Source organism: Gadus morhua, chromosome 15, assembly GCF_902167405.1.
Source record: "Gadus morhua chromosome 15, gadMor3.0, whole genome shotgun sequence".
In the NCBI taxonomy this organism is placed as follows: Eukaryota; Metazoa; Chordata; class Actinopteri; order Gadiformes; family Gadidae; genus Gadus; species Gadus morhua.
Genome location: NC_044062.1, coordinates 12,921,047 through 12,937,048, shown reverse-complemented (window position 1 = coordinate 12,937,048; position 16,002 = coordinate 12,921,047). Strand labels below are relative to the sequence as shown.

The following is a 16,002-nucleotide window of genomic DNA, read 5'->3' as shown; positions in this document are numbered from 1 at the left end:
GTTAGGGTACGGCCGGGGACACAAGTTTTCGTATGTTGGTGGTTGTTTTATGTTCTGAAGAGGGTAACAAATGGTGTATTATCATTATATCAACAAGAGTGACACACCTTTATTCACACTAATGACCCTGGTTTAGGACATCCACGGGAAATATAAAATAAAAGCCACAGGTCATTGGTTAAAACAGCCACTGTTCTTCACTAAACAGGGCACAGGTGTACAACAACAGATGGCGGTCCAAAGGTCTCTCTGTGGGCGGGTTCACGGGCATCAACATTAAGAAGTTACGATTCTGAGGGTTTTAAGTGATACACACTAGCCGACCTGATGAGCGAATGTTAATGTCCTTTGTGGTACTAGTTCAGCGTGCATTGCAAGCCTCATTGCCAATGCAAAACGTGTCGGAGTGTGAACAAGCCAGCATTTATACGTGCTGTAGGTAGGGACCGTTTTAAAGTAGGCCTTGTACGGGTTTTTCAAATGAGAATAAAACCAAATACGCAGTCGCATACACACTGTGTGACATACATTTCAATGTCTATATTCCTCGAAATACATGTACGTGATTATCTTCCCAGTGGTAAACAAATCGTCAGCGTCTTGGGTGTAGGCCCAATAATACAGTAGAAGTACTGTCGACACAAAACAATGCCTATGCTGCACAATGGTTCTGTGTTGTGATCTGGAATTATGCAATATAGGCCAACATTCTCAGAATTGATTAACATAGGTCTATTAGGTCACTTCATCATGTAAAAGTGATATTCTCTCTGGTATCAGAACTAATCTTTCAACCGGAGGGGTAAATATCTCTAGTACTTTTGGGTTACTTCAAGTTGTTAGTAATATGGATGACTTATTTTACCCAAAAGCTAAATAAATGTGATATGTACAGCTAGGCATAATAACAAGCGTAATAAGCTACATAAGTATCAACGAATGCTTTTGTCTTTTATTGCAGCGTAGATAAAGGTATATATATGTAGGTCAAATGTTATGGATCTTTGATTATTGGAAATGAATCTTGCATACCTTATTAGAATAACATAAAATAACTCGAGCTTGCTAGGCTCCCATGTTGCAGACCGGTTTCTAATATCCATTTCAACGTTTAACCCTAGTTCCCCTTATGGATGAATAGGGACTTTCTCCTCGTGCCATTCAGATGCACCGTGAATAAAAGTGATAATTAGTCAAATATTCTTAACGTCCTTGATTCACTCTGTTGAATTAACGAATTGGTAATCTGCTCAATCAGCTGATTTAGATAGTTTGATCTAAAGCAGAGAAAATCCTTCCACTAATAAAAGGTCCTTAGGTTGAGTAGAAGGATTGCTGTCAGTGAGGTATTCAGTTGTCCATTCTACATATATATTTATTGTTCCAATGTCCTCCACAGAAGGTGAGATCGCCCGTTGATACCAAAGATACGTGGCATCATTTACCCGTTTGTACGTTCAACAGATACTGCCTAGTTCTCACTTCCTTCTCAGGGTGTTGGGTTACAATGATCTGAACATGGATGCTAGTCAATGAAGTCCCCACCAGTGATTCACTTGTTTTATAGTGGCATCCGAAAATAGGAGGTAATAGTACACAAAAAAAATGTACACCACCTCTCTGACAGATTGTTGACATGGTGTGGTGCTGGGTGTGTTCAGACTTGACATGTTAATAAGTCACTGCTCCAGTCACAAGGGGCTTTGCTCATTACCGGATAACACCTGCCTGCATGATGTTTATTTCACTACTTAGCCCGACTCTCCAGAGTATTCCTCCTCCACGTCGTAAGCAACCTTCTGTCCTCTCCGTCCCCTCCCCTGGGAAACTTGCAAGATCAGGTTTTTTTTTGGATGGTCAGGTTCTGTTGAGTAATCGCATTGTTGTAATGCTGAGATGTAGAGATCTCATTCCTGTGATTGTTCTTTTGTACAGACTGATAAAAGTTGAGACATACTTCCTACAACATATTTATTACCACAGCAAAGCTAACTTTTGGATAAGTAAGTTGGGTTACAGGTTACTATTAATGCATCTTTTATGCTCTACCAATGCTTTGGTAGAGCCAACAACTAGTGGATCTACCAAAATCTATTAGGCCTGCATGATAGATACCTGGTCACCTTTAGCGGTGTAATACTTAGTGTTACATTTTCGGAGGCCATACCAGATATCTGTAATCAGGTAGTTGCTCAACATGCAACCCTTTGTGACCCACCATTCCCTGCTGTTCACACAGTACGCACAATACTCAATAACTATTGTCTCTCCCAATCTACAATAGTTAATTCAAGGCTACTATCTGAGGAAAATGGCTCCACAACTGAATTTTCTTGGCATTATAAGCACCAAAACAAATTTGAATGCGTTGCTCTCGCTGCTTTCCAGGAACTGTTTATGTTTTAGGTTTTTTGCTAGTTTAAATCTAGTTTGTCATCATCTCTTTGGCACCCATCACAAAGATAATCTATTTTAACCTTGATATAATTAAATCAAGTCCTTGTAGGTTTTACTTGTATGTAGGGAGTAATGTATAAAAATAAGTTAATGACCATGATTATAATTAATAAGATCAATCATAAATAAGTTAAAAAGCATTTCAGCAAAACCAATGTTCCAGTTGATCGGATCTTACTGGATCGTGTTCCAGGCCTATCCCCTTTTTGAAATCGGACATGCACGATACAGCTAAGGCTATAACAACAACATGGCCAGAATTACTAACAACATAGCCAAATTACTATTACTACCGTACCGCTAGCTTGCTTGATGTTAAGGCTCCAGACCATCGTTTTTTCAGGATCTAAGTGCCGGTAAAGATTAGGCTAGTTTGAATACTTGTGGCAAGTCGGTGGCTGATATGAGCAAAATGCAAATCATCCATCCATTATTGAGCGCGCCAGGCCTCAGTGTCGGATGTCATGATTGGTTCAACCATTGGGGCAGACTTCTGCTAAGATTCAGATATGTTAATTGCACTTGGATGAATCACTCCAATAATTAGAATAAACTCTCTCTGTTAAATAGCGCCAGGCCATTTTTGTGTGAATGATTGTTGGTTTTCTGTTGCTACAATAGGCTGGGAAATGTGCAGCTGACGTGATGCTACAGAACAGTGTTTGGTCAATATTTGCTTTGCTCTTCCACCCTGCCCTGTGTGGTGCTTTAAGAGGGAAGTGGTAAAAGAATACATATGCACCTGTAGCTGCCTCGGTTTCTATTTTTTTCCAAATACTCATGGGACCACGTTTTAAGAAAACCTAGAGAAGGAGGAAACGTACAACAGGTGACAAAGAAAGGTCAAAGAAATCTCGGCTTATAGGCATTCTATTCAGGGGCTGGAATAGTCTGGCTTGAGCCGGATTTTATCTTTTGTTTGGCTTTAATGTCACCCCATTGTTGTGACTTTGTAATCTGCCTCATCTTTGTAGAGTTGGTTATGACCTTTTTATCAAGATAAAAAATAGTAACATAATTGAGTCAAATGTAATGTGGCACTTCTGATTATGACCTGTGCTCCTAGTTCTGAAAAGAAATGCCTTTGTGATGCTAATCTTTATGACATTGCATTACTTGATGGACAGCTCCACCTCCCTTGGGTTACAGAGAGATCGAAGTTACTTGTGGATAAAGTTACAGGTTGAAGAGGAAAAGTTGTTCAAGCAACCATCGGGGAGTTGTGAAGCACAGTAGATGGGCAGGTAAAAAAGTTCCCGGTTGGGCAGTTCCCCCAAAACACAGGAAGTGGAGGTAAAATAGGCAGGGGAAAGTCAATTGCCAGGAGGGCAAAGGATCCACGTGTTGGAAGTCGTGCTCCTCAACGTTTTCTTTTTTCAAGCAGGTCAAAGATAACGAAGGATTGGAAGGGCGTGTAGCCGGGTTAAGTTCTTTGTGGTTCACACGCAACCTTATAAATGTTTCGGAAGTGTATAGGATAGTTGAAACCATGATGAACATATTTACTGTTATTTCGTTAATTTCCTTGAAAGTCAGCCTTAAACTCCTTGTGTTTCTCAGCTATGTGTAGGTTTCTCACTGGTAACAAGTCCAGTACCATCCTGTGAAACACTTCATAGACTTTCGTTGACGGTTGGATATGTGAGTCTGGCTTGGTGTTGTGACTGGAAACACACACACACACATTTACATTGACATTTAAATTTAGGGCACTTAGCAGACGCTTTTATCCAAAGCGACTTACAATAAGTACATTTGTCATAAGAAGTGCATCAATATATCGCTGTCGGTACAGAAAGGAAGTTCATAGAACCAAGTGTAAGTCCAACAATCGCTAGGCTAACCAATTCCCCGTGTTACAGCAATGATAGCAGCTACTGCAGTTGCTACACAGTTAAGTACTATAATATAAATACAATACAATACAACACAATACAATACAGTGTACATTGGTGGCCAGAAGGGGGAGGGTGGCTATGCAGTGTCGAGGTGGACTCTGAACAGGTGAGTCTTGAGTCTTTTTTGGAAGATAGTGAGCGACTCTGCGGTCCTGAGAGCGGCAGGGAGCTCGTTCCACCACTGAGGTCCCAAAACCGAGAAAAGTTGTGACTTTGCTGAACGGCCTTTGCTAGCTCTTAGCGATGGCGATACTAGAGGTCCTGCTGAGGTAGTTGAGCGGAGGGATCGAGCTGGGGTGTGTGGCTTTAGCAGTGCTTGGAAGTAGGCAGGGGCAGTTCCACACACACACACACACACACACACACACACACACACACACACACACACACACACACACACACACACACACACACACACACACACACACACACACACACACACACACACACACACACACACACAAAACTAGCCCCCTGGATTCCTGAAACGCATGCCATTGCTTGTGAATGAGAGTGGGGACCTTTTCAAAAGTGTGTTTGTTCAACACATTGCCTCAGACTGCGGTGAGGTAGTCTGAGGCAGTTGGAACCAATGACCTAGGCAAACCTTAGCTTACTTAGCAAAGGTCCTGGGTGTCTGTCGAGGTGCAGGTAACTTGGCGACACCTTGCCGTCCTGCTGCCTGTACCCCCACAACCAAGTTGTGTAACTATTTATACACCTTTTTAAATTGGTACTCATACACAAAAGAGTTGTTTTTGTGAAAATCTTTTTTTTAATTCCTGTCATGTACTGCTGTAACACCCTTATTTCCCCTCTGATGATATGGGCATTAAAGTGTTCTGGTGTGGAAGAAATCTGTCAGGGCGATGTATTTCCTCAAATAGGCCTAGTGTTTTGAATATGGTTTCCCCAGGAAACAATGGCTCATATCCCCTTGATCCTTTCAGTCTAAAACGAAAAAGGAACCCTTTTTCAGTTCATTCAACTGGAGTGCTAAAACGAAAAAGGAACCCTTTTTTGTTTTAGCACTCCAGTTGAATGAGCTGATTTCTGTTTTATTCTAAAGAGGGAAGCTTTAAGCTGCGATAAAAAAAACAATATTGGATAGTCTTCCAAGACACACAGCCCATGTATTTGTTGATTTGCACCTCGTCTGCAGAGAAAACAGAACCAAATTGAATCACGGAGAAGCTCAACTGCATTTGCATGACATAAGCGCTATTGTAACTGTAAATGTATGGACATTTACCTCCTAAAGGTAAAATAAAACTGCTCTCTAACTAACTAGTGAGTTATGCTTTCTGTAAACCTTGTAAACTTCCCCGGTAATCCGAATAACACCACACCACAGTTTCCATAGGGTTGGGTTCTATAGGGAAATTAAGTGGTCGGTGGTCACCCAAGCCAAAAAGCCATATTGGCCATCTCATCTCAAAAATCCCCTGCACTTATGTTTGAAGCCCTTTATGTTCCAATATTATTTGAACATAAAGAGCTCAAACATAAGTGCAGGTCCTTGTAATATTATTTGAATACAAAGTGTATGAAGTTTGTATTTCGACCCGTGCCTGTCCTTTTTGATTTGTACTTCAGTTCTGCTCCTGTCTTGTATTTGGTTGAATTGGTTGCGCACACACGGGTTCATGTATATATTCTACATGTATTTATTCATACGCACAGGCATAAGTAGTTTAAGTCTATGCGTCTTGATTCTATGCTTTTCTATTATTGAGTCACTCCCTGCAGACTGAGGTTGATGAAGTTTAGTTTGCACACTTAGCAGAGCAAAGGTCCCTTAATGGCTGCACCGCTTAACAATCATTACTCTTAACTTAATTATACATTGTAAACGGAACACCGTATGTTCTCTCTCTTTCTATCCCCCTCCCCCACTTCTGAGATCTGTAGCTAGCCAATCAGAACGGCTCTGCTATCAGCTCCCGCCTGCAGTTTTCTCTCACTATGCTCTAAGCTATCTATTTATTGATTTTACTTTATTATTTTAACCCCCTTCTAGAGTTTGTGGCAAATATTATCCAGCGTTTGTCAATAACATTGAAGGCAGAATGGGGTCGGGTCAAGACAGCAGGTGGCTGCGATGGCAGGTGTTTGTGTGAGCTCTAGCTATAGACTATCCCATGTTAAATCCATTAGCTTAGTCCTGCTTTGGTTCTGTTTAAAGTACATGAGACTGGTTCATCACAGGCTAATGATAATTGGTAAGCTTTATGCCTGTTACCATTTTTTTTATACAAGCTTGAGTAAAGACAGTATAGCCAATATTGTTATCTGTAATCTGTTAGGATCTTAAATGTTCTGAGACCGTGAATGGAAGAACAGGACTAGATGGCAGACGATGAGTGCAACAACATAAAAGTGCAGAGTAGAAGCAACCTCTGGTGAGGGTCGATAGAAGTCTCAGCCCTGAAGCAAAACAAAGTAGTAAACAGTTAAAACAGGTCACAGTGCCAAGCTATACCAGGGGAACACTAGTTGGGTGAGGTTGGGAACAAAGCTGGATTTAGCTTTGTCTCAAGTTATTTGTTTTTGCGTGGCTCCTTTAACTACTACTACTTTTTACTATTATTATGGTTGTATTTGTCATGTGTGATCTACATTTCTATTTGTAATACCATATGACTTTGAGACTTTCCATTTTCCTGTCATCTGACTCGGTGTTTGGAGCTGTTTACTGGTAAACAGTGAGAAGTTGGGCTCCTGGCCCTCGTGATGTGGGGGGGGGGGTGGGGGGGGGGTTGACCTTCAGCCTATTAGATGAGTTTCAGCTGGATATCTGTTCCTCCCCCCCTCTCCCTTCCTACTTCTTCTTCTCCTCCTCCGCTCCTACAGTCTCCAGCCATCAGCCCTGGCCAGCAGCTGATCCTAAAGCTTGCTTCACACCACCGCGCGGCAACTCACCGCCTCCATTCATTTCTATGAGGGAAGGGTGGCAGAGGGGAGCAATTACAAAAGCGGCTGTTAACCAGGAAGCGGTTGCCGCCCACGTGAACGCGCACAGATTTTGCCCTACCGCTCAGCTTTCCCCATATTGAAACTTTCGGTGGCGGCAGCAGCCGCTTTTGAAAAAACGCCTGGTCCTTCACACCGCCGCGCTGAACCCTCCGGCAGCAAGACGGTTATCAGGGCGGTTGCCGTGTGGCGGTGTGCAAGCAGCTTCACACTCCCATCTATAGCACAAGCATCCTTTATGTGGATATGTACATGTATTGACATATTTATCCTCCTATAGAGATGAATGCCATGTTTGGCCTTGTACCTCACATGAATGATAAATGCCACATGTGTGGCCACGGCATTGATAGTGGCACCACTCACTGTGACTGAACCTTGGGTTGTTTTTATTTGTAGTGATGGATTGTGCTTTGATCAGTTGGGGTGGTCTTAACAAGCCTCTAGGGAAAGCTTCAGCCTCTAAATGGATGATAAAGGAAAAAGGCTGTTGATTCACTGGTACGGCGACGAAAAAGCTTGTTACTCTTTGTATGACTGAAGAATGTAGGATGTAGGGAATCAGTAGAAAGTATTTCCCAACTGAGGGAATTTAAGATAAGGGAAACTCCCACTGGTGACTTCTATTGTTGTACTATTTTTTTCAAGCTCTTTGAATGATGTCAATAATTCATACACTCGGAAATTGATCTTGCAGTGAGCCGATGTCAATGTTTTTTGTGTATTTCTCTATGATTTAGAACACTCCCAAGTGACCAGTAAGTACAAGCTTGTGGTTGTGGTTTGGTGTTGACTCACTATATGTCATGCCATGAGATAGCGTCCGTAACCCATTGCGACACTGTCAAGAAGAAGTGAATAGGAAAGCTCAACTCCCCCTGTTTTATGTCTTGTTTCCTCTTTTCTTATCTGGGATTTACAGGACGGAAGACCTTCAGAAAGCCGATGAGATGAAGAACCTTCCATAGCCAGAACCTTGGGCTACAATCTCAACCTTCAACCACACGGGAGAGGTCTTCGACTGTGACGGAGAGGACAGCGGCGGCAGCGGTGGTGTTGGTGGTTCCATGGTCTTTAATGATCCAGGGAACACCATGCGCCATACCTCGCGAGAACTCGCCGTGGACCCCTAGACTCTCAAATCTCCCTCCGGTGAGAACCCGTTCCATTGTCTCCCCTTGAACAACAACGACAACGACCCCCTCCCCGTCCTCCGCGGTTGCCCCTCGCCGAGGTGATGAAGGACGTGACGGAGTGGTCGGAGCAGGACGTGTTGCGGTGGCTGTGCGAGGAGGGCATGCAGGAATACTGCGATGCCCTGGGAGGCGCAGACGGCACCGCCCTCCTACGGCTCACCGAGGCCGACTTCCGGTCGCCGCCGCTGAAGCTGGTGTCGTCCGACGGTGGGCGGCAGCTGCTGGAGCGACTGGAGACGCTGCGGATCGCGGCGCACATCGCCGCAGCGCACCGGAACGGCCATCTGCCCAACGGGCACTCCAACGGACACTTGCCCAATGGCGTGTGGAAGGCTGAGGCGAACGGCGCGCCGCCGCCGCCGCCGCCACGGCTCAACGGCGTGCGGCACGAGATGGTGCACATCCCCATCCCCAACGCGAGCGCCTCCAGCGGCCCCGTCACCACCTCCTCCTCCTCGCGCTCCCACTTCCCGTCTGAGTGGGGCAAGACGGCGGTGGCCTTCCTGTACGCGGTGGTCTGCTTCGTGACCACCACCGTGGTCATCTCGCTGGTGCACGAGCGCGTTCCCACCAAGGAGCACACGCCCCCGCTCCCGGACAAGTTCTTCGACCTGTTCGACCGCGTGGAGTGGGCCTTCTCCATCTGCGAGATTAACGGCATGCTGCTAGTGGGGCTGTGGATCGTACAGTGGACCTTCCTCAAGTACAGGTACAGACCACTTCAGCCTGTTGAAAGGCCTGATCTTGTTTTTTGTGTTTTTAATACATAACCCTAGGTCAACTCTAATGTTGTATTATATTCGTCCTTAATTTGTCCACGTTTCTGTTAAAGTTGAAGTTTATGGACAGTTTAGGTTCATCGCAAAAAAAACTATTTTGGGATGGGAGTTCTAGAAGGAGGGGGCTGTGATATCCCCAAGGCGACAGCCTATTTGCGATACTTTTTTAAAGATTTAATTTTGTAGGAGTGTTGTAATGAGCGGTGCTTTATATGAAATGTGCCACACACCATTGCGTTATACTATGAGTGTCCTAGAAAGTTAACACTCTCTCGGACCCGCCACATATAGCCAGCAAAGACCAGCGTGTACCATCCTTTTTCAAAAATATCCTATGTCTTCCACAAACTTTTAAATCCAAGTGTCAAATAGTGTAATGGGTGGCAGTTTGCGGAGGATGGGGATTATGAAAAGTGGGTGGGCATTCGTTAATACATCGATGTTTGGGAGACATTCGTTTTTGAGGTTGTTTCCATGTTCGATAACTCGGTTGTCTGTCACTCCTTCTGAGGAAGTTGCGATCCAAAACAAAACTGCACACCATCATGTTATCAAAAGCACCTTATATTCACGTCCCGAAGTGCAATTAAACATTGGCTATTAGCACCGACTGCAATTGAAATGAATGATCAATATATATACGTGAAACCTATATTACCGTTATAGATGTATATAAATGTAGTTTACCACTATGGATAATAAAGTTATGTTCGATAATAAAAGGACTTGGAAACCTAAATAAGCTGTTACCGCAGACACATCCTGCAACGTGCAGTGTCCATGGTGACTATGATAAAGATACCCGATTTTGATTGTAAACTGATATATTTGCTGATACAATCTTGCTTTTTTGCAAAAGGGAAATCGCAGTCCATACAGTCAATAGACATTCAGCTCCATGGTTTTTAATTATTTTCTCGATTGATTGATTTATTAGCACAATGAACAATCGCGTTCAATGTAATAGGAGCGTTACGTTGTAAGCTATGATCTACATCATTCAAATTTTAAAATTCCCTGGAGTTTCCATCCAGCATGCGTTTTTCATCCAAAGTGGCTTACAAATGAGCTTGAACACCGTCCAGGGCATGCCTCCACTTAGTTTTTAAAACATGACTTTGTTCTTTTGCAGGTCTATCATTGGCCGACGGTTCTTCTTCATTGTCGGGACACTGTACTTGTACCGCTGTGTCACCATGTATATAACCACCCTGCCTGTTCCTGGCATGCACTTCAAGTGCTCTCCAAAGGTAGGATGTGGCTCATTGTCTATATATAGATATAGAGTGTAATGAAGAATAGGCTGCCTTTTTTAATGCATTGCAGTCATCATCTTTCGAGCAACGATCGGGAAAGCATTAATGCTTTGAATATCTATTCACAATATGTACGTGCGTGTGCAGAGATGGATCTGATTTAGATGACCATGTAGTCGTTGCCTGTGGTGGAGGTTAAAGGTGATCCGTCATGATGGACTTTTCTCGGTACGTTTCCCAAGAAAAGTTGGAGTATTGACGTCGTTACCCTGGGATTTGCAGTCTTCACATTGTACAAATGGACCCACAGTTCCCAGGATTCATCAGGGAAACAAGCAGCACTCCCTAACATTAGAACATAGTCTAGCTTGATTGTTCCTCTTAGTTTTTCTGTCTGTCTCTGCGCACCTTGCAGACTATTCCATAAACTGCAAGCCAAGCTGTTCGGTCTAGGACAAAATAAATGACTATTTGATACCAAACTAGCTTTCTTTTTGCCAAGCTGTTCGGTCTAGGCCATTATAAAAGACTATTTGATACCAAACTAACTTTCTACTTCCAAAGCTCTGCTAAACCATTTGTCTATGCCTGAAGACATGACTCTGTTTTATTTGTGTGACTGTTTGTCCAGCTCATGGGGAACTGGGAGGTCCAGATGAGGAGGATAATGAAGATGATCGCAGGCGGCGGGCTGTCCATCACAGGATCCCACACCATGTGTGGTGATTACCTGTACAGCGGGCACACAGTCATGCTGACGCTAACATATCTCTTCATTAAAGAGTGTAAGTTCCGCTACTAGCAGCTCTGTGGTCTGTTCATGTTGCGTGGACCTGTTTCCCTTTTTCATTGAGAAAGTGTGGAATTTTTACCATTCTTATTTATATGAAAACGTATCATTGTAAATTATTTTGGTCCAATCACTTTAGCTTTACATTGAACGCTCAAAGATCAATCAGCAATAAGACAAATGGAAATGCGTAAAACTAAAACGCTGGGAGAGTAGGACAACTTTTTGATAGAACTGTCTTTTAGAACTGTGCAATAAAGGTTAAAATATGGTAGTTAGAACTTGAGGTAAACCAGACATTAACCATGCGTCACCCAGAACTTGACATTTTTTAAATTTATGCCTTAGCCAAAGGGGAAATGGTTTAAATATTTAGAGACGGTGCAGCTTATGAGTGCAATGCAACTCATCCTGATTAATTGTGGGAAAGGGAAAACAGGCTCATGCGGTCCTTCATTTCGGACCCAACAATAACTGCGGATGAATTTGCATAATGCTGTTGAAAATTGGCTTCCTGGTGACTAAAGCAGGTTTTATAGCATTGTACCACAGGCCTAAACCTCATTGGATAACTGTAACAGGATAAGACCAACGTATGTTATTTTTACGAAATGTAGGTAATGATTTATACATGTACCCACAACTGTGACCAAGTTAATATCATTAAGTGCAAACTTATAGTTGTATAGTTTGGGCTTTTGTGGCGGCCCCTGGTGGTTCTGGCTGTACTGAACTTGAGTTGATCATACAACAGCTATGAAATCATAAAGGCATAGCTTCAAAGTTGAATAAAAAACAAGTTTACAGTGCTTGTACTTAGATTTGAATAATAATGAAAATATGTGGAGGCATTTTCTTGTGCAATCTCTTATCTCACTGATAAACCATGTTCAGAGATAGTTGTGATGTAAACATTTTCTCTCCAGCACAATTTCTATCGGCTTATCAAGTTGGGTGATACGATTTAGGTGGAATAACTCGTTTGCATTTAGTTTACGTAATGTGGCATTACAATAATTTTGAATAATAGTTCTGTCCCTAGAAGACATCTAGGGACGGCTGGTGGCATCAATAGAAATAGTTATTTATATTATTTTTAAAGGAAGACAGAGGAAATATTTATATTACCAGCGTTATCTCAGACACTTTATTGCCCATCTGTCCTGCGTGATCATTTTGCTATCGTGAATCACCTTTTTACCTTTTTTAGTGCTTACCCTGGCCTTTTCACTTGAGCAAGACTCTTGTCCTTTTTGTAAATCTATGTTTGACATACGTTTCTTTGATGGAATGGCAGATTCTCCGAAGAGACTCTGGTGGTACCACTGGATATGCTGGACCCTGAGTGCTGTTGGTATCTTCTGCATCCTGCTGGCCCACGACCACTACACTGTGGATGTGGTGGTGGCATACTTTATCACAACCCGCCTCTTCTGGTGGTACCACACTCTGGCCAACCAGCAGGTGAGTCCTGCCTCTATCTCAAACTATCTCAAATCTCATAATTGTTCGACATATTTTACATCAAAGTATTAAACAAACATGAAAAAGGCCAGATGCAGAGTTGTTTCTGATCTGGTACAGTCAGATGGGGGTTGTGTCTGATTGGTGTAAAGGCTCATTCACTATGGATCAGGCGTTAGTTACTGCAGCAGTTACTGTAAACTGCTGAGGCGATGTGGGAGTGTCACTTCATGGCCCCATTTGTGTGACATCATGTTGTGACCTTAAACCACTCCCTCGTGGCAGGGTTGCTCAGCTCTGGAAAGGACAACACGCAGTCCCGGCTGCGCCCTTTTCCACAACCTCATGCACCCCCCACCGCCGCAGTTTAACGCACTAACCCCATTAAAATGAATGGTTGAACTGGCGTTTCCGGCACAATGCCTGATTCAGTTTTAATGTAATGACTTAGTAAGACAGGGGTTGTTTATGATTGGCTGCATTCAAATAGGAGTTGTTGAGGATATTCTCAATGGAGCATGGCAAGTTGATGAACATTTTACAAAACAATGTTAAATCAAAATGTTCTGTTTGTTTCCATTCCAGTCCCTTAAAGAGACGTCCCAGAGCAACCCGTTCTCTCGGGTGTGGTGGTACAGACTTTTCCAGTACTTTGAAGAGAATGTGAACGGCATAGTCCCTCGGAACTACCAGCTGCCGTTGTCATGGAGACTGTCCCATTGGAACCGGAACGTACAGTACAGCAAACTGGAAGTCCACTGACCCCCCCCCCCTCCTTCCAGGGCAACATTGAAATCTATAGGGCTGACCTTTCACATCTCATGGCTAGTGTTGGCGCCCGTGGCTAACAGATCCCTGTTTAAATGGTTTGCACTGTGACCCATGACTTTATTAACATCACATATTTTTGCTGTATTGTATCAAAGACAAAATATCTGATGATACTTGGCACTATTAATTTATAATCAACCTTTAATTTTGTTTTACTAGTGTGTTTTCCCCCGTTGGGCGATTTAATAATTTTCTTCCTAAAGATTGAGCTAGCATTTAAAGACAACATTTCGAAATTTGCATTTTTGTTTTAACAGCCATACCGACTTCTGCGTACATTTTGCTGACGAAAAACTGCATTATTTTGTGTTGGTTTTAAGTGTTAGTTTATTTATTCAGTGCAAGTAGTGTCAATCACCGTTAATTTGATCAAATGCCATAAGCAGTTCCTTTTTCTTTTTCTTTTTTATAGTAAATAACCTTTTCTAAACTATCCTTGCAAAAAGTTAGATGGCAACAAAAATAATAATTTTGTAGTTAACTCAACTTTATTTTTCAAAAGATTATTTCCAAACCAATGCTTTTCTAGATTTTTACATGTTTCAAGATAGAGAACGGAGAGCAGACTTAATCAGACGTGGTTTATAGCATTATTCCAGTGCCTTCCTTTCCTAGATTGTGCAACGGATAAATAAAATGTGGACGTATCCACGAGGTGGCATGAAGTTATTAAACGGTTGATAGTTCGCATGAATGTATGAATAATTATGCCAGCCTTACCTTTGAGATAGTTCTTCCCAAAATCGAGTGCAAAGAAACAATATATCCTGTTTGTATATCAACGTTTATCTTAATCTTTGACATGTTTGTTCGAGTCAAGCTACCCTTGACTTAGGCTCAGCATCTATTTATTGTCTTGCATATTTCCTTTTCAACCTGAACATATACACTATATATTTTTAAACGTCTTGTACATAATGTGAGATGGCTTCATTCATAGATGTGGTGAAATGGGTAAGGGTGAAAATGTTAACGATTATATTTGTTAAAGGCACCCAGTGCAACTTTCGAGGCTTAAAAATAAACATTCAATTTCTAGTCTTTTTTACACGTAAGTTTCAATAACTCCATACCATTACATACCGACATTCAAGCAGCAAAGATGAGACGTCGTTGTGTGGTGAGAACTGATAGAAAATCGATAACAACAACAATGCCGCCATTTTCTTTATTTTTTGTAACCTACAATAAATAAAGCAGGCTTCCAGTCAATGGAAAAATGGCTTCTCCCCACCGGCGATTGTTGTTGTTTACGATTTTCTATCAGTTCTCACCACACAGCGACGTCTCATCTTTGCTCCTTGAATGTCGATATGTAATGGTATGGAGTTATTGAAACTTACTACGTGTAAAAAAGACTAGAAATTGAATGTTTATTTTTCATTGAATGTTTACATAAAGTTGCACTGGGTGCCTTTAATGTCTTGGATTTCTTTACCAGTCTTGTTGCTGCCTGTACGGAAGGGGTTTCATTGAAGCCCCAGACTTGGTACCTGATTGGGAGATGAATACGTTCTCAAAGAGCCTTCAATTTGACTAGTTTTTTTTTTTTCCGCTTATGAATGCATGAATCATCTGGTTTACTTTAACTTTGAATTGTATTCGGTGGTACAGAGGGAAGGCGTCCAGCTGTAACAATTGTACCATTTTTATTTAACTTGACAAAAGGTTATTATGGGGAATGTTGTGCTGTGAATCCGGATCCTTTCGGGGGACTGAAAAAAGTTTTTGAGCATGTTTATATTGGGTGTGTGTGTGTATGTGATAGTTCTAATCGTATATACTTCCCCCTCCTTGCGGATTCGTTCCGTTAACGACCTGATTAGTTAAGAGAGAGAGTCTTTGTGTTCGATAATGCTTCATACCAAGTTTTACGCCAAAATGAATCCCACCTAACATACATAGCGTAGTTAGCCAAATGTCCTGCTAAACTCCAAACGCCTTGGCCATGGGGCCAGGTCAGATATGCACAGGGATGGTGGGAGATTGGTGCAGACACTTTTCCATGAATGTGAAATTGTCTTCATCATTATTTAAGTTTAAATTGTCCTGAGCACACATTCATGGCAAAGAACCCTCACATTTGATCATAATCACATTTTTTTTCAATCATGAGACAAAACAAAACGATTGAGTCTGTCTAGAAATGCCTAAAATCCTGATTATGAACCACTTTTTTTGCCATTGAAATTGCACCAAAATATACGTGAAATTGGAAGCAAACCAAGAAAACAGCCTAGTCCTTCAGAGTCAAGGGCACGTTTCTGTTTTTAAATCTTTTTCACAGAAATTCCTGAAGAAAATCTAACGGAATACATTTCAGAGGTTACAGCACTTGAATGGATGGATAGAAGGGAT

The 16,002-nt window shown here is 42.2% G+C and overlaps 1 protein-coding gene across 1 annotated transcript in view; it reads left to right on the top strand.

Moving 5' to 3' along the window:
• Window positions 1-14,682, top strand: part of sgms1a (sphingomyelin synthase 1a) — a 15,446-nt gene extending 764 nt beyond the window's left edge. Inside the window, exons 2-6 of the mRNA XM_030378958.1 lie at window positions 8,251-9,233; window positions 10,436-10,553; window positions 11,191-11,344; window positions 12,647-12,813; window positions 13,399-14,682. Coding sequence (XP_030234818.1) covers window positions 8,566-9,233; window positions 10,436-10,553; window positions 11,191-11,344; window positions 12,647-12,813; window positions 13,399-13,575 — 1,284 coding nt within the window. The 5' untranslated portion in view covers window positions 8,251-8,565 and the 3' untranslated portion in view covers window positions 13,576-14,682. The remainder of the gene's footprint in view (window positions 1-8,250; window positions 9,234-10,435; window positions 10,554-11,190; window positions 11,345-12,646; window positions 12,814-13,398) is intronic.
• The last annotated feature ends 1,320 nt before the right edge of the window (window positions 14,683-16,002 follow it).